Source organism: Cervus canadensis, chromosome X, assembly GCF_019320065.1.
Source record: "Cervus canadensis isolate Bull #8, Minnesota chromosome X, ASM1932006v1, whole genome shotgun sequence".
NCBI classification, from domain to species: Eukaryota; Metazoa; Chordata; class Mammalia; order Artiodactyla; family Cervidae; genus Cervus; species Cervus canadensis.
In genome coordinates, this window is record NC_057419.1 from 6,683,467 (window position 1) to 6,706,607 (window position 23,141).

Below are 23,141 nucleotides of genomic sequence, written 5' to 3' on the forward strand. Positions count from 1 at the left end.
CACAGAGCTTTTTTTTTTTTTAATACCTTTAACATCAAGGAGGCCAGTAGTAGCATTTTCTGACATATTTCTCTCTTTGTTTAAGAACGAAAAGACCCCGTGATGAAGGACATATTCACTCTTTCATGAAGAAAGGAAAATGAGAGTAATCAAAGAGTTATCCGATCAGTTGTGCCCAACTGTTTACCACCCCCGTGGACTGCAGCCCACCAGGCTCCTCTGTCCATGGAATTCTCCAGGCAAGCGTTCTGGAGCGGGTTCTGATGAGGAAAGGGGCAGAAACAAACCATCTGAAGACACGTTTAAAAAGAAACGTTATTTCACCAATAAAGGAAAAGACAACGGGAAACAACAGGATGAGGATAACAACTGGTGAATTTAGAATCAACAGAAACCCCATCAAGGCAGACATTTACCAAAGCCTGGTTAAACGTACAAGAAGACCCTACACACAGGAATTTCATCTCCCGTGATCTGCTGAAAAACAGGGAACTCAACTATTAGTTTCACCCGATGAGAAATCACCTTTTCTTCCTGTTTCAGAAATTCAGAAGCAGTGGGTGGGCCAAAAAGTTCATCCAGGTTTGAGTAAAACATTTTTCATTTTCACACCAAGAATTTTACAGAACAATGGAGTCGCTAGGCAAACGAACTTTTTTGGGCAAGCCAATAGCACTGGTTCCTTGAAGATGACCGAGATCATGCTTTAAAGGGGCTTCTCCGGTGGTTCAGACAGTCAAGAATCTGTCTTCAATGCTGGAGACCCAGGTTCGATCCCTGGGTTGGGAAGATCCCCTGGAGGAGGGCATGGGAACACAGCCCAGTATTCTTGCCTGGACAATCCCATGGACAGAGGAGCCTGGTGGGCTACAGCGCACGGGGCGGCAAAGAGTCAGACACGACTGAATGGCTGAATGCACACACACACACAAGATACAGAAGACAGATAATGAACAAGGACCTACTACATAGCACAGGGAACTCTCTTCAATACTCTGTAACGACCTATATGTGAAAGAATCTAAAACAAGGGGGAGAGATGTATGTATAACTGACTCACTTTGTTATATACCTGAAACTAATAATACAACATTGCATATCAACAATACAAAAATGAACTTACATACAAAACAGAGAGAGACTCACAAGACTTAGAAAACGAACTCATGACTGCCAGGGAGAAGAGATAGTCAGGGAGTCTGGGATGGACGTGGACACACTGCTGTCTTTACCATGGAGAATCAACAAGGACCTGTTGTCCAGCCCAGGGAACTCTGCTCAATACTCTGTAATAACCTGATGGTTCCCAGGGGGAAGGACGGGGGAAGGGATAGTTAGGGAGTCTGGGATGGACATGGGCACACTGCTGTATTTAACATGGAGAACCAGCAAGGACCTGCTGGCCAGCACAGGGAAGTCTGCTCAATGTCACGCGGCAGCCTGGATGGGAGAGGAGTCTGGGGGAGAATGGATGCGTGTACATGTATAGCTGAGGCCCTCTGCGTCCGCCTGAAGCCACCACAACATTGTTAAGTGGCTATACTCCAGCATAAAATAAAAAAGATTAACACAGAACAAAATTTGGCTTCTGGAAATTATGGCTACAAAGCAGTACAAAACTCCTGTTTCATTCGGGCCGGGGGGAACCTTCAAGTGTTCTGTAAAGAATGTGCGCTAACTTTGATTAAATTTAAAATCACGGAACTGGACCCTTCCAACAGGTGAATTTTATTGATTTGGGAATTCTCTCTTAATAAGCAAAATCTACCCTCAAAAAAATGTGTGCTTTGGATAAAGTGATGAAGGTTTTTTTATTTTTTTAAGCTTGGAATCTTCAGCTTCAAAGATCAGCTGAATAAGCTGGACACAGTTCAGCTGGGCGCTGGGTGGGGCAGACCGCCCTTGTGAGTCCACTCGTCTAGACAGGCTTTCTAAAACAAAAACCAGTCATTCCCTCAAAATGCAGCAGAGTCAAGCCACATTCCAGTTGCACAGTGCCCTCCTTGCTTCTATAAGATATTTACTTTTAAAGGATAAAAATAGAACAGATACTTCAGCGCCCACCCAATTCCTCTAGTTGCAGGCTATTTAAGTTATGCTGTCTCCTATCAAAGATACAAAGTATATAATCACAAAAGAAAACCAGGAACACAGGAAGTCAGCCAGGCTAACTCCCACTTGCTAACAAATGTTACACAAGGAGATGCCTGGAATTCCTGGTCTTGCACTGGGCTCCCTGCAAGGAGATATGAGGTGCTCTGAACCTCACCTGGTAACTCTTGACCCAGAAGCAAAGGTTGGTCTCTGTAATTTGATAACACGAGCTGGCCACTTTCAAACTCAAAGCAGTCAACTGCATCCAGGGTGGGAGGTGACGATGTCGTATGGTCCGTGCTTAGTCGTGTCCGACTCTTTACAACCCCAGGGATTGCAGCCCGCCAGGCTCCTCTGTCCATGGGATTGTCCAGGCAAGAAAACTGGAGTGGGTTGCCATTTCCCCCTCCAGGGGATCTTCCCGACGCAGGGATGGAACCCGAGTCTCCCGCACTGCAGGCAGATTCTTTACCGACTGGGTCACCAGGGAAGCCCTCCCGGAGGCTAGACTGATATTTAGCTGTTCTGTATCACAGTTTCAGCACGCAGTACGTTCAGTCGTGGCGTGCGGGATGTAGTTAGCTGACCAGGGCTGGAACCTGCGTCCCCCTTACACTGGCAGCATGGAGTCTGTAACACTGAAGCACCAGGGAAGTCCCAAGACACTGTCTTTGGAGGAAGCCAGTCCTAAAGCAAATGAGTCCTGAATATTCACTGAAAGGACTGATGCTGAAACTCCAATCCTTTGGCCTCCTGATGCAAAGAACAAGACCCTAATGCTGGGAAAGATTGAAGGCGGGAGGGGAAGGGGACGACAGAGGATGAGATTTTTGCATGGCATCACCGACTCAATGGACATGGGTTTGGGTGGACTCCGGGAGCTGGTGATGGACAGGGAGGCCTGGCGTGCTGTGGTTCATGGGGACGCAGAGAGTCGGACACGTCTGAGCGACTCAAGTTTGCGGTACAAACCGGGGAGGAGGGAGAAGACTGGAGCTTGCAGTCTCGTTGAAATCAACGCGGGGTGCCGGCCACAGACAACAGCTGAGATTCAAGAGGGCGGGGGAAACGGGGCTGGAGAAGGGCCGGGCCTTCTGAAAGCCTTCCGTCGCATTCTGTGCAAGAGACGGGTTCCAGGAAGTCACGAGGCACAGAGGAGGGAAGTGGCCCGGCTGATCCGAGCTCTGGCGTGCTTTCCGTTTGTTTCAGAGATTTCCCTGTGGCCGCAGGGAAGAACCGAAAAAGAGGGCCTTGCAGACTCAAAGAGAAAATGCTGCTTTGGGGACGGGCGGGGATGGGGCTGGCAGAGGGAGGCAGGGCAAGGAGGACCACACGGTGTGGCTGAAGCATCTGAGAAGGTCCTGACGGTCCCCTCGCAGACAGAGGAACCCTGGCGGGTGTCCAGAGGGGTCTGCGGAGTTGCTTTGTTCTGGGGGAGAAATGGCGACAAGTTCCGTGCGGAGGCTTCGGACAAGCGGAGGATGTGGGATACAGTGGACGGAAGGATGTTCGTCCCCGAAACAAGATACACATCCGCCTGAAACCTTTTTTTTTTTTTTAATATTTATTGAATTTGGTTCAGCTGGTAGAGAATCCACCTGCCATGCAGGAGACCCAGGTTCGATCCCTGGGTCAGGAAGAGTCCCCCGGAGAAGGGACATGGCTACCCACTCCAGTATTCTTGCCTGGAGAAGAGGGGCCTGGTGGGCTACAGTCCAGGGGGTCGCAGAGAGTTGGACGGGACTGAGCGACTGACACACACTATTTTCCCTTACCTGGCTGCAAATGGTCTTACTAGCTGCATGTGGCAACTACTTCCCGGACCATGGATCGAACCCAGGCCCCCTCTGCTGGGAGCGTCGGATCTTAACCACTGGACCACCTGGCAAGTGCCCACCCAGAACTTTAGAATGGGGAGTTACTTGGAAAGAAGGTGTTTGCAGACATTGTGAAGAGAAGGGTCTGAGATGAGGCCCTCCTGGATGGGGGTGGCCCTAAACCCAGGGACAGGGTCCTTATCAGACACAGAAGAGGAGAGACAGGGACACAGAGGAGAAGCCGCGTGGAGACGGAGGCGGAGACGGGAGAGAGGCGGCCACCAGCCCAGGGACGGATGCCTGTAGCCCCCAGAAGCTGGAAGAGGCAGGGAGGACCCTCCCCTGAAGAGGCTGCAGGGAGCCCAGCCCAGGGATGGACGCCTGGAGCCCCCAGAGGCTGGAAGAGGCGGGAAGGACCCTCCCCTGAAGACGCTGCAGGGAGCCCAGCCCTGGGACCCCTTGAACTCAGACGTCTGGTCTCCAGGGCTGGGGGAGGGGGGATGGGTGTGGTTTTAAGCCACCTGGTTAGTAATGGTTTGTAACAACAGCTCCAGGAAGCTAACACAAGGGGATCCCTGGATGTTCACAGACAGAGACGGACCCCCAACAAACACCGCCTTGGGGACAGCCCCTCAAGCCCACAAGAGAAAGCTGTGGATGCAAGTGGTGCCTTTGGGAGCCCCCAGCCCCAGAACGATAACAAAATTCACCAGGATGAATAAGCCCCTTCTCCTCTGTCATGTCCGTGCAGCCTGTCAAAAACTCTGTGACTTACTGCCACTTCCTACTTTTGTTCATGAACACAGCATCTTGTCAAACTGCTCTGAAAATATTAGTCAAAGTGAGACTTGTTTAAAAAAAAAAAAAAAAATTCCTCTCTGGTTCCCCTCTTGGTTCTTATCGTCTCTTAGGTTCCCTGAATTCTTTGTCTGTTCTGGGATCTCAAGCCTTCTGCTATCTCGAAGCCTTGGACAGTTGTCAGCGTACCGGTCACAGTGAGGTTGCTGGCCTTTTCCTGTTAAGAAGGAGAGAAAAAGGACTTCCCTGGTGTTTCAGCGGGTGAGACGTCACCTTCTCACACGCAGTTTTGATTCCCGGTCAGGGAACTAAGAGTGAAAAAGCTGGCTTAAAACCCAACATTCAAAAAACTAAGATCACGGCATCTGGTCCCACCACTTCATGGCAAATAGACGGGGAAACAATGGAAATAGCGGCTGATTTTATTTTCTTGGGGCCTGAAACCACTGTGGACGCTGACTGCAGCCATGAAATTAAAAGATGCTTGCTCCTTGGAAGGAAAGTTATGACCAACCTTGACAGCATATTAAAAAGCAGAGACATTCCTTTGCCAACAAAGGTCCGTCTAGTCAAGGCTATGGTTTTTCCAGTGGTCATGTATGGATGGGAGAGTTGGACTCTAAAGAAAGCTGAGCGCCGAAGAATGGATGCTTTTGAACTGTGGTGTTAGGGAAGACTCTTGAGAGTCCCTTGGACTGCAAGGAGATCCAACCAGTCCATCCTAAAGGAGATCAGTCCTGGGTGTTCATTGGAAGGACTGATGCTGAAGCTGAAACTCCAATCCTTTGGCCACCTGATGCAAAGAACTGACTCCTTGGAAAAGACCCTGATGCTGGGAAACATTGAAGGCAGGAGGAGAAGGGGAAGACAGAGGATGAGATGGTTGGATGGCATCACCGACTCAGTGGACATGAGTTTGAGCAAACTCCACGAGTTGGTGATGGACAGAAAGGCCTGGCGTGCTGCAGATCATGGGGTCGCAAAGTGTCAGATACTCATTAACAACTAAAGAGCAGGAACCAGATGCCACATGACTAGGAGCTCGCATGCCAGAACTAAGACCTGGTGCAGTCAGATAAATACATAAATGAATAATTTTTTTAAAAGATGCTGCAGCACATTGAACAAAAAAGACCCCCTAGTCTGTGACCCCGGACTAGGGTAAGCACCCACCGTTCATATTTGCATGATGCACTCAAACCGTGTTCTGGGCAAGCCCACGGGATCCACACGTCTATGAGGAAAAACAAACAGCGGTATGTCTCCAAACGCCGCCGGCCTGAGACTGGCCCGGCAGGAGGCAGAGAGCACAGTCATTACCCAGGGCACACACCATTCTGCAAGCCCAGGCACGGCAGATCGGAGCAGAGTCTGGACACGCCAGAGATCTGTCTTCAAAGGGCGACGCCACGCCAAGCCACCTGGGGAAGTCAAGTTCAACACCGGCAACAAATAAAAAGCCACCGAAAGACCACGTCTCCATTCCTCAAGTGGACCGAAAATACTCGCTCATTTGCTCAGTCGTGTCTGGCTCTCTGCGACCCCCTGGACTTAGCCCTCCAGGCTCCTCTGTCCGTGGGGATTCTCCAGGCAAGACACTGGAGTGGGTTGCCATTCCCTTCTCCAGGGGATCCTCCCGACCCAGGGATGGAACCCAGGTCTCCTGCGTGGCAGGCGGGTCTGTTACTCCTAGGACCACCCCAGCCGTTCCTCAAGAGCCCTAATAAAAGCTGGTCGCTCCGTCTCCACGGCCCGCCTGTCAATCTGCCTTCCTTCAAGAATCCACCTGCCCTCAGTGGTGCTGGGTAGCTCCCGGGCTGGGCTGACATCCTGATTTTACACGATGCCTTCCTTCAAGAATCCACCTGCCCTCAGTGGTGCTGGGTAGCTCCTGGGCTGGGCTGACATCCTGATTTTACATGAATGCAGTCTTCCGCTCTCCTATCCCTGTGAGATGTTGGTCACCATCCACTGTCTTTTCTGGGCTGGGAACGCAGCCGCCTGGAGCCCCGACCGTCAGAGGTCACGCTGCTTCCCACCTAAGACGTTCTAAGGGGACAAGCACAAACCACCTCCGGGGCAGGTTTGGGACTGTCTGCCTGGGAACTTCCGTGGGGGCTCAGCTGGTAAAGAATCCGCCTGCGATGTAGGAGACCTGGGTTCGATCCCTGGGTTGGGAAGATCCCCCTGGAGGAGGGAAAGCCTACCCACTCCAGGATTCTGGCCTGAAGAATCCCATGGACTAAACAGTCTACGGGGTTGCAAAGAGTCGGACACGACCGGGCGACTTTCACACACACACACACACCTGGGAACTACCTGCCCATGTAGGAATGACCTGCGTCCTGACTCAACAGGCAGGCCAGGCTCTGAGTCCCAGAGCAGAGGATGGCTTTTCCCGTCCCAAGAGGCAGCGGGTCTCAGGTTTCGTCCAGAGTTATTTGTCAACATGCAAAGAACCGGAGTGTTTTCAACAGCCAGAAGGGTTCTCCCCCGCCCCTTGGGCAGAAACCTTCCTACGTATACGGGTGTGTGCCCTGACTCGTGTGGGCAGAAAGAAAAGCACACGAAGTCGCTGGACAATTAAAAGAAGTTGGATTCCTCTTGTCCAAAGGCAGACCTTACCCAGGAGGTCGAGAGCCAGGTCCACCCAACCTCACACCCAACCGTGAGCAGCATCCCAGGTGCTAGACGGCGATCCTTAAGGTGATGTTGAAAGCTGTCAGCCCCTGCATTTTTACTTTTAAGGAAGCCAAACAACTGTCCCGAAATGGATACCTCTCAGAAACAGGCTTCTGGGAGAACACTATGGAGAGTCCTTAAAAAAAAAAACTAGGAATAAAATAGGAATAAAGCTACTGAGTCAACACAACAAATACCCCAGAATCTGTTACCAAAAAAAAAAAAAAAGGCTAACTAATCTTTCTGAGGATCAACCAAATGAACATCTTCGTGAGTAAAATCACATCCCAACAGGAACTATCTCCATTCAAGGATCCACATAATCCTCTGATTCCTTGGTGGGTTTGTTTTTTTATAATGGGTAAATTTGCTTTTTTTTTTTTTTTATGAATGTGTTAAGGATAAGTGGAAACTATCACTCAAGCAAGCAGAATTTCCGAAAGATGAAATTTGAGATAGTGTCCCATTTTAAATACAGCAGTGTGTCCATGTCCATCCCAGACTCCCTGACTATCCCTTCCCCCATCCTTCCCCCTGGTGACCATAATGTTATTACAGAGTATTGAGCAGAGTTCCCTGTATTATACAATAGGCCCTGGTGGGAAGAGCTGACTCATTGGAAAAGAGCCTGATGCCGGGAAAGATTGAAGGCGGGAGGAGAAGGGGACAACAGAGGATGAGATGGTTGGATGGCATCACCGACTCAATGGACGTGAGTTTCAGCAAGCTCCGGGAGCTGGTGATGGACAGGGAGGCCTGGCGTGCTGCAGTCCATGGGGTCGCAGAGAGTCGGACACGATTGAGTGAGTAACACTTGAGTTTACTTTAGACTCCAAGCTCCAGTTTTCAACCTGAACTAAACGATTTTTTTTTGAGGGGGGGAAGGAATTGCCCCCAAACATCAGCTGGTTCCCTGTCCACCTCTTCCCCGATTCCTGCAAGCCCCAGGGCTAAGCGTGCATGCACGGGCGCGCACACACGCAGAGACACACACCCAGGGTCACAGAGCCCTGCTTCCGTCTGTCCCTCCACACTCAGACTCCGGGCGCCCTCACCTCCAGACTCAGAGTCCGGGTGCCCTCACCACGACAAAGGGTGGCTTTCTATGCAGCCAGAGCCCCGCTGGCCACACCCAGCCTCAGATGTGCTGGCTCTTTCGTTCCGAGAAGAGGCTCCCCAGAGAAGGAGCCAGCAGGGGGAAGCCATCCGTTCAAGTCATCGTCCGCCTCGTCACAGGAACCCCAGGGAGGCTTCCCTCCAAACCCCGCCGCCTGCGACGAGCTGCCTCATCAAGCAAGTGTCCACACGAACCATCTGGAGAGAATTCAGAGACCAGCAGAAACCTAGCTACGTTCAGCAACACCATTTCTCACCAAAGCTAAAAACACTTTGTATTTCCTTCCTGACCACCTGCCCAGTCCCCATGTCTTGGAAAGAGATACGCTTCAACTGAATTATTTCATCTGATTGATGACTCGCAATCATGACTTTATTGCTACTTTTCTCTCAGGTCTTTCTTTGGAAAAGGGGTGTTGCACTCACGTATTCAAATGTACTGTTTACAGATTATAAGATAAAGTCAAGCATGTACCTGCTGATCCTTCCTCACCTCATACTTAGAAATGTCTCTTCAGTTCAGTTCAGTTGTATCCGACTCTTTGCGACCCCATGAACCGCAGCACGCCAGGCCTCCCTGTCCATCACCAATGCCCGGAGTTTACCCAAACCCACGTCCATGGAGTTGGTGATGCCATCCAACCATCTCATACTCGGTCATCCCCTTCTCCTCCTGCCTTCAATCTTTCCCAGCAACAGGGTCTTTTCCAATGAGTCAGTTCTTCACATCAGGTGGCTGAAGTATTGGAGCTTCAGCTTCAGTTTAGCAAAAGATGCAGCATCCCGTCTACCCAATCCACCACAGCATTGGCGATCCCAGCCATGAAAGGTGGGGAAGGCTATTTCTGCAATCAGGAGTAGCTTACAAGCATTCATTAATTTCCCTGGTGGCTCAAACCATAAAGAATCCGCCTGCAAAGGCCGGAGACTGGGGTTCGATCCCTGGGTAGGAAAGATCCCATAGGGAAGGGAATGCCTGGAGAATCCCATGGACAGAGGAGCCTGGTGGGCTACGGTCCATGAGGTCGCAAAGAGTGGGACACGACTGAGCAATTGACACAAAGGCAGAAGTATCTGTAGTGTTGGTCTTGTTATTCTTCAAAGGGTAACCTCAGAAAAAGTAAAACAGCCTGCCAAGTTTACCGATGGACATGAGTTTAAGTAAACTCGGGGAGACGGTGAAGCACCGGGAAGCCTGGCGTGCTGCAGTCCACGACGGGGTAACAAAGAGTCAGGAGTTCCCGACTGAACAAAGCTTACCAAAAAAAGGGAGGTAAATGGACTCGTGATGTCAAATCAGGCGACACTCTAAAGGCTCCTTGCAAACAAGCCTCCCCTCCATCACCCGCGTCTCCCTCGCCCGGGTGGATACGAGCTTGGTTTCCGGGATTCCACGCGGCTGCCCGCCCGACGTCTGTACTCCGAGACCCGTGGCTCAGAGCTGCGTGTCTAAGGGTGCATGCCGGAGCCAGAAGCTCCTCCTCAGAAGGGAAGCTTTTGCAGCTTATCCAGGAGCAGCCCTGGGCCTGGGGCCATCCTGTAACACCCAGAACTGGTTCTGCCCGTCCGGCGTCAGGGAGGGGCAGGCCTGGTGGAGGTGGTGATTAGTGGTGGACACTCCTGAACCGCCTGACAGCCTCAAGTGGTCATGGATACCTTCCCCACTGCGCACACACGCCCACCTCCAGCCCCATCTGTTGCTCATCGTGTTTCCCATTTGTAGTAAGGAAGAACTTTTTTTTTTTTCCCAGTATTTATTTGGCTGCTACGGGTCTTAAATTGTCCCAAGGCATTCCCCGGTGGCTCAGATGGTAAAGAATCCACCTGCAATGCGGGAGACCCAGGTTTGATCCCGGGGTTGGGAAGATCCCCTGCAGAAGGGATAGGCTACCCACTCCAGTATTCTTGGGCTTCACTTCTGGCTCAGCTGGTAAAGAATCCGCCCGCAATGTGGGAGACCTGGGTTCCACCCCTGGGTCGGGAAGATCCCCTGGAGGAGGGCATGGCGACCCACTCCAGTATTCTTGCCTGGAGAATCCCACGGACAGAGGAGCCTGGTGGGCTACAGTCTATGAGGTCGAAAAAGAGTCTGACACGACCCAGCGTCCTGGTGGGACAGTAAGTGGAGATGAAACCTCTTAAGGAGTAAGGATGTCTTAAGGACCCTGATCCAAGAGGGCCCATCCACGTGTCCTCAGAAGAGGAAACCCCAGAGATGACACCTCCTTCTTCTCTCTCTCTCTCTCTCTCTGCGGACACGCAGCCAACAGAGGACCTGTGGACACAGCTGTCTGCCAAACCAGGAGCCACGTGCTGTCACCGCAAACCCTTATCAGCTCACATCCTGAGCGTCCGGGGAGGACACCCCAAAACGCCCCAGTCGGACCCCTTTCCTCCCAGAGACCTCCGTGAAAATCCAGGGAGATGCCCGTGGTCTTCCCCGGGACCGGAGCTCCCAGAACAGTGAACCTTGCTTTTTCCCGGTATTGCCTGATTCCTCCCGGCAAGAAAAAGTACTTGCAGTGTCAACAAAAAGAGGACAAAGGGAAACGTTTCCGAATGGTGTGAGGGTGGTGACATGTGGGTGTCTAAAAAAAGAAAACTTGGGGAAAATTCAGGAAAGACCCACAGAGTCAAGCCCAAAGCGAATGAGGAAGGTTTCTTGAGAGTGGTGAATGAGGCTTTTTTTTTTTTCCCCTCCCCCCTACAGGAAGGACAAGGTGGTTACAAGGGTCAAGTGCGCCCAGGGAGGGGATGGTCACGTCTGTGCCACCTGCTGTTCTGGCCCTTTCCTTAGAGAAGGACGCGACCTCCTGGGTGGTACCCAGGCGAGAAGCAAGGCTGACTCCAGCATCACACGGCCGTGTCCTGGTCCACACGGATGACCCAGGAGGGGCTCCCAGCCCCAGGAGAGATGCTCTCCTGTGAGGATTCTAGGACGTGGCCAGGGGCTGGTGCTCCTGGAGACGGCCCCCTGTAGCCCCAAAGGCAGGTCAACCTTTGACCTCAAGAGGAGGTAGGTCAACACGTCAGGAGACGTCAACCCTGGTCTCATGGACTGAACGTGCGTGCCCCTTCAAAACGCTCAGGTGGAAGTCCAAACACCACACACACACACACACACACACACAACGAGATGGTGTCTGGAGGTGGCTCTCTGGGATGGGATGAGGCTGAGAATTCACGAGGATGGGATGAGCATCCTCAGGAGCATTTCCTACTATCCAGCACCCTTAAGGACACCGCTAGAAGCCCACCCAGGAAACCTCTCGGGGGACCAAAATCCAACCACCCTGACTTTGAACTTCCAGCCTCCAGAACCGTGTGAAGCTGGTCTGTGTTGCAGACAAGATACCCCATGGATGGTGGTCTTGGCGGGCCCACGCCCACCAAGACATCGAGGTTGGGATGGATTCAAGATGGTACCCGCTGGCCTAACCACACGGGAAGCTGGTGGAGACTCTGCCCCAAGGAGCTCTGCCAAGCAGTGAATGAGGGAACGCCTCATCCTCTGAAGGGGTTTCCCCAGGGGGCACTCGTGGTAAAGACTCCACCTGCCCACACGGGAGACGTCAGGGATGCGGGTTCGATCCCTGGGTCAGGAAGATCCCCCTGGAGAAGGAAATAGCAGCCCCCTCCAGTATTCTTGCCATGGACAGAGGTAGCCTGTTGGGCTACAGTCCATGGGCTGGTGGCCGCCTCCCTCCCGTCTCCATCTCCACATGGCTTCTCCTCTGTGTCCATATTTCTCCTCTTCTGAGTCTTATAAGGACCCTGTCCCTGGGTTTAGGGCCACCCCCGTCCAGGAGGAACTCATCTCAGACCCTTCACTCCATCACGTCTGCAGAGAGCCTGTTTCAAAGTAAGGCTCCCCACTGTAAGCTTATGAGAGGACATGATTTTGTGTGTCCGTGGCCAGGGGTCTAGCCTACCCAGGACCACGGGTTTTGTGTGGACGTACCTGTGGCTTGTTCACGCATCCCGGTGTCCCTCTTTCCCCAAGGGAGAATGAGAATGCAATTGTTTTCCGATGCACATTTCTACTCCTGCATGGTCCTGCCCCTCCTGTAATTTTCCTTCCTCAGGTTAATTTTCCTCTCCTTTCTCCCGAGCAGGGAACTTCCACCTCTGCACCTCCCAAGCTTCTCTTGAAGCGAAGGGAAGCATCACTCGCTCAGTCATGTCCGACTCTTGGCAACCCCATGGACTGTAACCCACTGGGCTCCTCCATCCGTGGGATGCTCCAGGCAAGAATCCTGGAGTGGGTTGCCATGCCCTCCTCCAGGGGAATCTTCCCCACCCAGGGATCGAACCCGGGTCTCCTGCATTGCGGATTCTTTATCCGCTGAGCTCCGAGGGAAGCCCAACCCTTGGAGATGAAAGTTTACAAAGGCTCTAGCCCCCCAGACATGGAACGTAAGGAAACAGAGGCTATATGAAGACGACGACACGGAACAGGCAAAACCATGGAGACAGACAGCAGACAGGGGATTCTTAGCGGTTGCAAGAGCAAGAAATGGCTGGGGTGGGGGGCGGGGATGACTGGGAGAGAGTCTCCTTTGCGGGGGACAAAAATGTTCTGCAACCTCACAGACGGGAGGGCCACGCAACTCTGTGAATATGCAAAAGGCCAGCGGACGGTTTCCTTGAAAACAGTTCCTTTTACGTTACATCAATGTCACTGCAATCTTTAAAAAACTGACAAGTGACAGGGATTTCTCTGGTGGTCCAGGGGTCAAGACTCCACACTTCCAACATAGGGAGTGCAGGTTCAACCCTGGCTCAAGGAACTAAGATCCCACAAGCCACACAGCATGGCCGTAAAGTAAAAAATAAAGTTGTTGTTTTTTTTTTAAATGAGGACAAACAGCCTGCAGAACTTGTGTAAGAAGCAATATTCTTTTCTGGTCTTTAACCCAACTTGCGAAGTTGCCGTGACGCTCTCAGGATGAAACTATCCTTTGCACCCACGCAAGGTGAGTAGGATTAAAAGGTGAACACAAACAGATTTTTCTGGGTATCCTTGCACAAGAAACCACATTCCCTGCTAATGGCGGCTCCTGTCAACACCGCCCGGACAAGGAGTCAATTCAGCAGCGTGGGAGATCTCGCCCGTCGGGATCCCGCCTGCCACGGAGGTTATGTCTGTGTTGTGTTTTGGGAGCAGAAGCTCGCCCACGTGGGAGCGAGCAAGATTAGGGTCGATTCTGGGGAACCAAGAGGCGGAGCAGCTGCGAGGAAAACAATCGTAAGAGAGAACAGTACGGGTTTAATTATTCACTACGGAAGGCCTCCCAGGTCGTGTAAGAACACACGGCTTTCTGACACCGTGACGCGACGCTAAAAAACAAAAAGTCAGACGTGAGCACATTTCCTGGTCAGGGAAGGAGTTTTGTGCCTTGATCTCGATCTCGGCCACGGAGGGGCTGGCCAGACACACAGGATAAAACTGCACAGAATTATACACACACATACCCTTCTCACACACTCAAAAAAGCTTCCATGAAAAGTGGGCACAGTGATTGGGGCTATCCTCTCTTAACAGGATATGGATCCCATTCCAACATCCTGGTTCGTTTTCTAAAAAAAATAGAAGATAAAAAGCTTTTTATCTTATACTGGGGCATACCCAATTAACAATGTTGTGATGGTCCCAAGTGGACAGCAGGGGGACTCAGCCATAGCACACTCGCATCCCTTCTCCCCCAAACTCCCCTCCCATCCCGGCTGCCACGTGACATTGAGCAGAGTTCCCTGTGCCGTCCAGCAGGCCCTTGCTGGTTCTCCGTGTTAAACACAGCCATAGGTATAGCCGACCTCCTGGTTTGGATAGCGTGTGACAGCTAAAGAAGATGTCACAGGAAGGAAAGCTTTGTGATTGATACACGAGACTAGGTGAGGGTTTCGGAATCCCCTGCGCATCTATTGTAATTCCCAAACATTTCTTCTTAACAGGACCACTGTCTGTGCTCATGGCAAGAAATCCAGCGTGGCTGCCATCCATTCCTGCTGTAACTGAGCCTGAGTTTCCCAATCCAGGAAATCAGTTTAGCCAAGATGGTACCCCACCCCACCCCACCCCACCCCCGCCGCCTCACGCCCTTTGAAAAATGCCCTTCATGGACTTCCGTGGTGGTCCAGCGGATAAGACACCACACTCCCAATGCAGCGGTGCCCAGGTTCGCTCCCTGGTCGGGGGACCTGGTCCCACGTGCCACAGCTAAGACTTGGCGGTGCCCAATAAATACACATTTTAAAAATGAATAAAGAAAAATGCCCTTTCTGAGATTTTTCACCAACACAAGCAGAGCGTTCTTCCCAGCTGTTTGAATTCGTGGAGAACTAGTCAACAATTCCAGACAGTTTTCCCAGAGAGGGTTTATCCAGGAGCACAGGACAAGAGCATCTGATCACTTACTGCTCACTGACTTTCCTTAGTCTAGCCCTCCAAGGTGTCGTGGCCTCCCCACGAACTGGGCCGTCTGCTTCCAGCCGGCTTCTGAGGTCATGGTCCCTCCGCCCAACAGCGGGGAGGCTGAGGGGCGGAGGCGGGTGTCCCACCATCTGCGAAGCCCTGGCCCCTTTTTTTTTGCTAAATCAGGCAGAGGCACACCTGTGCCCACCTGCGCTAAGAGATCAAACGTCATCACAACCATCCCTGGAGGACGGTGAGTCAGCAAATGGATCCCACAGGTCACTCCCCCTGGGGCTCAACTCACAGGCAAAAGGAAATGATGAAAGAAAAAAAAAAATGTGTGTTGGTAAGAAAACAGAAGAGCTCACCCACTACAGTGGACGCGGGACCCGTAGGCCAGGGCTCTACGACAGCTTTCAGGGTGCTGGCTCCGTTGGTCAAGAATCCGCCTGCCAATGCAGGAGAGCCAGGTTCGATCCCTGGGTCGGGAAGATACCCCTGGAGAAGGGAGTGGCAACTCACTGCAGTATTCTGGCCTGGAGAATCCCCACGGACAGAGAGGCCTGGTGGGGCTACAGTCCATGGGGTTGCAGAGTCGGACACAACAGGGCGAGTGACACATTCAGGCTGGGGGACAGGTCCGGCCACCCTGACTCATTCTGGAAGTTTCCGAGGGGGTGGGGCCTGCAATAAGAAAGGCTGAGAGGCTTGCGGGAGCAGTTACTTTGCTTTGTGCTTTGCGTGTGGGTTCCTTTAACATCATGCAGAAAGGCCTTCCTCAGCTGGAAGAGTGCGTACAGACAGTTTACAGACACCGGGGGTGCCTGTCTGTGATGGGGGCTGGTGAGGCGCGGGTCCGTAAGCAGTGAAAAGGAAAACTGCAGTTTCCCCGAGTGGAACCTTAGGATGAAGAGACAGCAGGCTAGCCTGGACTGCATGCTAACAGCAGGCAGCCTCTCGCTCTTGCTCGGGACACCTTATGATATAAAGTTACTGGAAACTGTGACACCTCCGGAGGCTTTGGGACTTCTTCAAGCCTATTCTGAGTTTCTTAGCATCTCGGGCAGTGCAGTTTGCCTGATTTTAATGTTAAAAGATTCTCACACGAATCTTTTAACAGTAAAGAAAAAGGTCTTGGCAAAAGGTGATTTCAAAACAAATGTGATTTAAAAAGAAAAAGTCAGCTGTATACCAATGGCTGATTCATGTTGAGGTTTGACAGAAAAGAACGAAATTCTGTCAAGCAATTATCCTTCAATAAAAAAATAAATAAAAGTCAGCAAAGCTCCAAAGCCACACACACACACAGAGACATACACACACACACACACACACACCCCCGCCTTGGTCCCACCCCTGACCTAGTCCAACATCCTAAATATGGATGACCTGGCTCTCCCTTCATACCCTTGGAGCCCACAGGAAGTTATCCTTCAAGCGTAAGCATCTTCTTCATTAAAGAAAGGCAGAGAGCTCGTCTTACCCTACCTGGCCCCGCTCCGTCCCCAGAGGCAGTGAGGCTCTATTTTTAAGGACCAGATGACTCACCGGGGCTCCCCATGCCCACCAGGCAAGCACCCAGAGTGTCCCCAGGGTGCTGCAGACACCAGGTGACGTCACGCCCGCAACCCACCCTTCTGACCGCCCCCCCGGGGGGGGGGGCCCCGCCCAACGCCCTGGCATCTTTCAGGAGAGACTGGCTTCAGTGCCCCCAAACAGATCCAATTGCCAGAGCTGTGTGCCAAGGGGCCGGCGGGGCCTCCACCAACTTTCCATTGCTGGCTGATGTGCATTTTACAGCTGGGGGGGTGGGGAGGGGCGGTGGCTGCCCCGGGTCTGGGGTTTCTCACCTCCTCTGCTGCCCTACAAAACAAAACAAAAAAAAAAACACGCAAAAACCCGGGCAGCTTCTTAAATCAGCCCAGTGGAGTGCCCCAGAGGGACGAAGAGAGAGACAGAGAAGCTGAGAGACAGAGAGAGAGAGAAACGGGAGAGATGAAATTGAGAAGGAGGGACAGAAAGAGACAGGAAAGGGAAGAGACAGACAGAGACAGAGTGGATGGAAGGAGGAAGAGGAGAACTGGGCAGACAAGGAGAGGAGGTGAACGGCAGGACAGACGGAGGATGCCATCCATTCACTCTGCCCCAAATCAGGCTTCTTGGGGACCCTTCCCTCACTGCTGACTACACACGGCCAAGAGGTTACAGAAGAAAAGAGGAAGTTTCAAGGCCACCCTGGCTGTGCCCTTTGGTCTTATGATGCCTCAAGCATGATCCTGAACTCCATGCTTCCTCCCTTGAAAGAAGAGGGTAGTGATGGTAGTTGCTAAGTCATGTCTGACTCTTTGGGACCCCACGGACTGCAGCACACCCGGCTCCCCTGTCCTTCACTGGCCAACCACTCCGGTATTCTTGTCTCTCCACAACCCCACAAGAGTATGAAAAAGGCAAAAGACGGACAGGCTGGCACAAGGCCCTCAGCAACAAAGAGTGGTCAAGAAGTCACAGGCTGGCTTGAGCCCCAGGGGCTGGATGAAGCGCCCTTGTGGGGTTGGGACATTCTAACCACTCGGGGGCGGACTCCAGAAACCAACCCAGGCGCCCAGGGACCGGGACACTTTACCTATTCAGTTGCGTAGGAGTGGTCAGGTACAAAGGTGGAGGTGGAAAGTTAGTGTTGCATTAAAAAAAAAAAAAAAAAAAAAGCCAAGTTTCAAATGCACACAGGAAAAGTAGTGGGATGCAACGAAACGTGTAGTCTGCTGTCATCTACCTCCAATGCCGTCCACTGCCCCCCAAAACTCCATGGGCCACCCCAGATGTTCAAACGCACACAGGAAAAGAACTGCGATGTAAGGAACCTCCCCCCAGAACGCCACGGGACATCCCAGAATTCTAAAGTCCAAGCGGGAGCATCCTGCCCCTGGGCAGGGGAAGGGGAGACTGACCAAGGTGAAGTCGGCAGGTGTCTCCACGGAAGCTGCCTGTGCGCCCAAGAGTCCCGGCCCGGGTAGGGGGCGGGGGTGGGGAGGGCCCGCGCGAGCCCACCAGTGTGAAGTGATCCTCGGCAGGCTTTGTGACGTCGGGGTCGGGGTTGGGGGCGGCCAGACAAGGAGATGGTTGCTGGGGAAGACCGCGCGGTGCGGGGGGACTCAATAAAGAGACTTTGAAAGATCTAGAAAGAGTGCCCGCAGGTGGGGAGACGAGATCTCAGGGGCCGGGGTTGGGGGGGGGGGGGAAGCCTTCCAAATCTAGGAGCGCTGGGGAGGGGTGGGGGGCGACAGTCCAGAGAAAGGGATGGTTGCTGGGGGGGGGGGGGGGAGGGCGGCGCGGGGTGTACCGGCCGGGAAATCGCAATAAAGAGACTTTGAAAGATCCGGAGAGGTTTTCAGGTGGGGTGGCTCTTAAGGACCGGGGCGGGGTGGGGGGAGAGAGGGGGAGGTCTTCTAAATCAAGGAGCGCTCGGGAAGTGGGGGGCAGTCCAGACAAGGGGAAGGTTGCTGGGGGACTCTGGGGGATGGGGAGAGATGTAAATAAAGAGAGTTTGGACGATCGGGAGAGAGGGAAGGCTCTCCAGGACCAGAGGAGTCGCGGGAGAAGCCCTCCAAGTGTAGGGGCGCTCGGGGACTCCCGCGTAGGCAGGCGGGGAGGGACCGCGCCAGCAGGGCGCGCCCCGGGAGCTGGCGCTGGGGAGGCGAGCGCACGCGACCCCTTTGTGTGCGGGCCCGAGTACCCTCCGGGGGCGGCGGCGGCGCACGGAACTCACCCACGGTGGCCCGCATGTGGAAATCTTCCGGCCGGTAGGTGAGCAGCTCGGGCTCGGGCGCGTCCGCGGTGGGCTCCGCGGGTCTTTCTCGGGGGCCGGCGGCGTCCGCCTCGGCCAGCGCGCGCGCCTCCATGTGGGGCGCGCAGAGGTCCCGGGGGGGCGCGGGGCGCGGGGAGGGGTCCGCGCGGGGCCGGGCTCCTGCGGACGCAGCCTCGGAGGGCGGCGCGGAGGCGGCGGCATCAGCCGGGCCCCGCCATGCGCATCCCGGGGGGCGGCCGAGCGCGCCGGGGACAAAGGCGCGGCGCGGCGCTCAGTGCAGGGACGGCTGGAGAGAGCAGCCCGCGGCCTGCGGAGGCGCGGCTCGGGTGCGCGGCGGCGGCGGCGAGGCGGGGTCCCGGAGGCCACGGGCGCCGGGCTGCGCGTGCATTCCTCGGGGCCCGCGTGCGCCGCCCCTAACGCCGACCGCTGCGAGCGCGCTGCTCCGAGGGAGGGAACAGCCGGCGGAAGCGGGCTGGGCGGGGCCGCGAGCGCGCTCCCTGCGCCAGCCCCGGGCGCCGGCCCCGACCCTGCGCGCGCGGCTCGGGCGTGGGCCCGCCTCCGCTGGCCGCTCCTCCGCTGGCCACGCCCCTTCCTACTCTAAGTTCGGCTACGCCCCGCCTCAGCTGGTACCGCTCCCGCTGGCCGCGCCTCCGCTGGCCACGCCCCTTCGTACGCTACGTTCGGCTACGCCCCGCCTCCGCGTGTGCCTCCCTCGCTGGCCACGCCCCCACTGGTCCCTCCTCCGCTGACAACGCCCTTCTAAGCCCCGCCCCCTGTGCGCTCGGTTACGGCCCGTCTCTGCTAGCCCCGTCTCCGACGGCCACGCCCCTGCTGGCAACGCCTCCTCTAAGCCCCGCCCCTCCTTACTGTACGCTCGGCTATGGCCCGCCTCCTCTAGCCCCGCCTCCCACACCTCCGCTAAGCCACGCCTCTGCTAAGCCACGACCCCTCTGCGTTCCGCTACCGACCTTCACCGACCACCCTCCGCGTCGCCGTCCCTGTGCGCGCGGCTCGGGCGTGACCCCGCCTCCGCTAGCCACGCCCCTTCCTACTCTACATTCGGCTATGGCCCGCCTCCGCCCCGCCCCACCACCGCCGGCCACGCTTCTGCTAGCCCCGCCCGCTAAGCCCCGCCTCCCTCTGCGTTCCGTCTCGGCCCGTCTCTGCGAGCCACGCCTCCGTTAGCCACGCCCCTTCCTACTCTACGTTCGACTATGGCCCGCCGCCCCACCTCCTCTGGCCACGCCTCTGCTAGCCCCGCCCGCTAAGCCCCGCCTCCCTCTGCGTTCCGTCACGGCCCGTCTCTGCTAGCCACGCGTCCATTAGCCACGCCCCTTCCTACTCTACGTTCGGCTTTGGCCCGCCTCCGCCCCGCCCCACCTCGGCTAGCCCCGCCTTCGCTAGCCCCTATCCCTAGGGCCCGTCTCCGCCACGCCTCCGCTAAGCCACGCCTCCGCCGAGCCCCGTACCCTGTCTGCGCTCCGCTATGCTCCGCCTCCGCCACGCCACGCCTCCGCTAGGCCGCCACTACTCCCCGCCTCCGGCGAGTCTCCGCTAAGCCCCGCCTACGCCACGCCCCTCTTCCTCCACGCCCCTTCCTCTGCGCTCTGCTAAGCCCCGCCTCCGCCGCTGCTCGCGTCCGCTGCGCCCCGCCTCCGCTACGCCCCGCCTCCGCCCCGCCCACAAGCTGGGGTGCCACGCCCTCATCCCCTACCCGCGCGAACCCTGGCCGCCAGGCCTCCCTGTCCATCACAAACTCCCGGAGTTTACTCAAACTCATGTCCATCGAGTCGGTGATGCCATCCGACCATCTGATCCTCTGTTGTCCCTTCTCCTCCCGCCTTCAATCTTTCCCAGCATCAGGCTCTTTTCAACTGAGTCAGCTCTTCGCATCAGGTGGCCAGAGGATTGGAGTTTCAGCCTCAACATCAGTCCTTCCAATGAACACCCAGGACTGATCTCCTTTAGGATGGGCTGGTTGGATCTCCTTGCAGTCCAAGGGACTGTCGGGAGTCTTCTCCAGCACAACTCCAAAGCATCAATTGTTTGTTGCTCAGCCCTTTTTTATCGTCCAGCTCCCACATCTGTACATGACTACTGAAGACACCATAGCTTTGACTGTAATGTCTCTGCTTTTGGCTACATGTCTAGGTTTTGTCATTGCTTTTCTCCCAAGGAGCAAGTGAGAGCAAGTGCTCATAGGGGGAGGTGCGCACTCAGCCTCCACATCCCGGGGCACCCCAAGGGTGGAGTCCCTGCCAAGCTCCTCTGGGAGACTGGGCGTGAGAGGTGTCACCGACCCAGGAGCCCGAGGGCGTGGTTCACAGTTTAAAAAATAACTTTTTCTAAGAGCTTCCCTGGTTGGTCCCTTGGCATTTCCTTATAGCTCAGTTGGTAAAGAATCTGTCTGCATTGCAGGAGACATGGGTTTGATTCCTGCATGGAAACGATCCCCTGGAGAAGGGAATGGCAACCCACTCCAGTATTCTTGCCTGGAAAAGCCCACGGACAGAGGAGCCTGGCGGCAAAGAGTCCATGGGCTGGCAAAGAGTCGGCCACGACTGAATGACTGGTGGCTCAGATGTTAAAGAATCCACCTGCAAGCTGGGAAACTACGGTTCGATCCCTGGGTTGGGAAGATCCCCTGGAAAAGGGAATGACAGCCCACTCTGGTATTCTTGCCTGGAGAATTCAATGGACAGAGGGGCCTAGTGGGCTATAGTCCATGGGCTCTCAAAGAGTTGGACACGACTGAGCGACTATCACTTTACACTGAAAAATAAAACTGGAGTTGACCAGGTGCTCAGCTGACTGCACCATGCCCATTAATCCACAGCAGTAATCAGGCGATTACTGATTACTGATCTGGTGAGTAATCAGCGGGACCGGGTGACTTCCAGCCCAGCCTTGTTGGACAAAAGTGATGTTATAAAGATGTGCACAGTGCGGAAGGTGTGGACCTGCACTGGGGACCTCCCTTGAGGGTGTCTTGGCAGCTTCAGATAAATGTCTTTTTTTTTTTTTTTTAATTTATTAGGCTGCTGCAGGTCCTAGTTGCAGCGTGTGGGATCTAGTTTCATGACCAGGGATCGAACCCTGGTCCCCTGCATTGGGAGCACAGAGTCTTGACCACAGGACCACCAGGGAAATCCCTGGTAAATCTTTAATTACTTCAAAAGAACTATTTTTAAAAATACTAAGAGGCAGATGATAGAACAAGCCAATGAAGTGCATGGGAGCTGATGGGCCGCTGGTTTAAACACACCAGGGAAGATTTGGGGAAAGAAACTCAAGATGATTCAGATACGTTCAAATTTCAGACACACAAGGATACTTTTTGTTTTCTTTTTCCCTAGTGGAAGTGTGTCTCAGGCCACCTATGATTATAGCTATACCACTTATACCAGCCAGGCACTGCTTCTCAGGTTGTTGGTCAGTCGTCCAGTCGTGTCCGACTCTTTGCCACCCCATGGACTGCAGCACACCAGGCCTCCCTGTCCATCACCGACTCCCGGAGTTTACTCAAACTCATGTCCATTAAGTCGCTGATGCCATCCAACCGTCTCATCCCGTCGTTCCCTTCTCCTCACGCCTTTAATCTCTCCCAGCATCAGGGTCTTTTCAGATGAGTCAGCTCTTCGAGTCAGGTAGCCAAAGTACTGGAGTTTCAGCTTCAGCATCAGTCCTTCCAAGGAACATTCAGGACTGATTTCCTTTAGGATGGACTGGTTGGATCTCGTTGCAGTCCAGGGACTCTCAGGAGTCTTCTCCAGCTGCAGCTCGGCTGGCCCAACTAGAATCGCCTCTAATGAACTTTTCTGAGCCGTCCCCGCCCGCCCCCACCCCCACGACCCCGCAACCAGGCTCACCGGGCCACACAATCTGAGCCCACAATCTGAGCACCGTGCCAGCCAATAGTTTGGCGGATTTCCAGCCCTTCCGCCCTTGGAAGGGTGTGTCCGGCCCCTGCGTCCTGGGGGTCGGGGTGGGGACCGCCTACCGCAGCGGGAAGAACTTCAGAAAGGAGGCGTGGGCCCGCTGGGAGGGGGTGGCAGGAAATCGGAACCAACCCTGGGTGTGGCTTTGCAGCCAGCCTCACCCCAGCCCAGTCGAGGCCTTGTGGGTGGCTTTCAGCCCCGGGCGCGTGACGCCTGCTCTCGGCAGGTTGCCAGGCAGTGGGCTGGAATGCGAAGAATGCGCTCCGGGAGCGGGCGGGGCGGGGGGCGGGGGACGGGGGAGGTGGGGAGGGCCGCTCGCCCCAGCGGCTGGTTTAGACAAAGGCCAGTGCCCAGAGCTCGGGCCAGCCGCCAGGTTCTATCCCGCAGAGGGCTCGCCTGGGGGTCTGACGGGCTGATGAAGGTCGATGGTCAAGGCTGGGGTTTTACACCCAGGGAGAGGCACGCCTTCCCTTTCT

The 23,141-nt window shown here is 54.7% G+C and overlaps 1 protein-coding gene across 2 annotated transcripts in view; it reads right to left on the minus strand.

Annotated features, from left to right (window-relative positions):
• PRKX (protein kinase X-linked) overlaps window positions 1-19,143 on the minus strand; it is a 51,916-nt gene extending 32,773 nt beyond the window's left edge. Inside the window, exon 1 of one of the 2 annotated variants that reach the window (XR_006267422.1) lies at window positions 18,689-19,134. Coding sequence is in view for 1 of the 2 variants with exons in the window: in XM_043458141.1 (XP_043314076.1) it covers window positions 18,689-18,821 (133 nt within the window). In the remaining variant the exon portion in view is untranslated. Of the gene's footprint in view, window positions 1-18,688 lie in introns of both variants that reach the window. The other variant, XM_043458141.1, reaches the window with a different exon arrangement.
• Window positions 19,144-23,141: the final 3,998 nt, after the last annotated feature.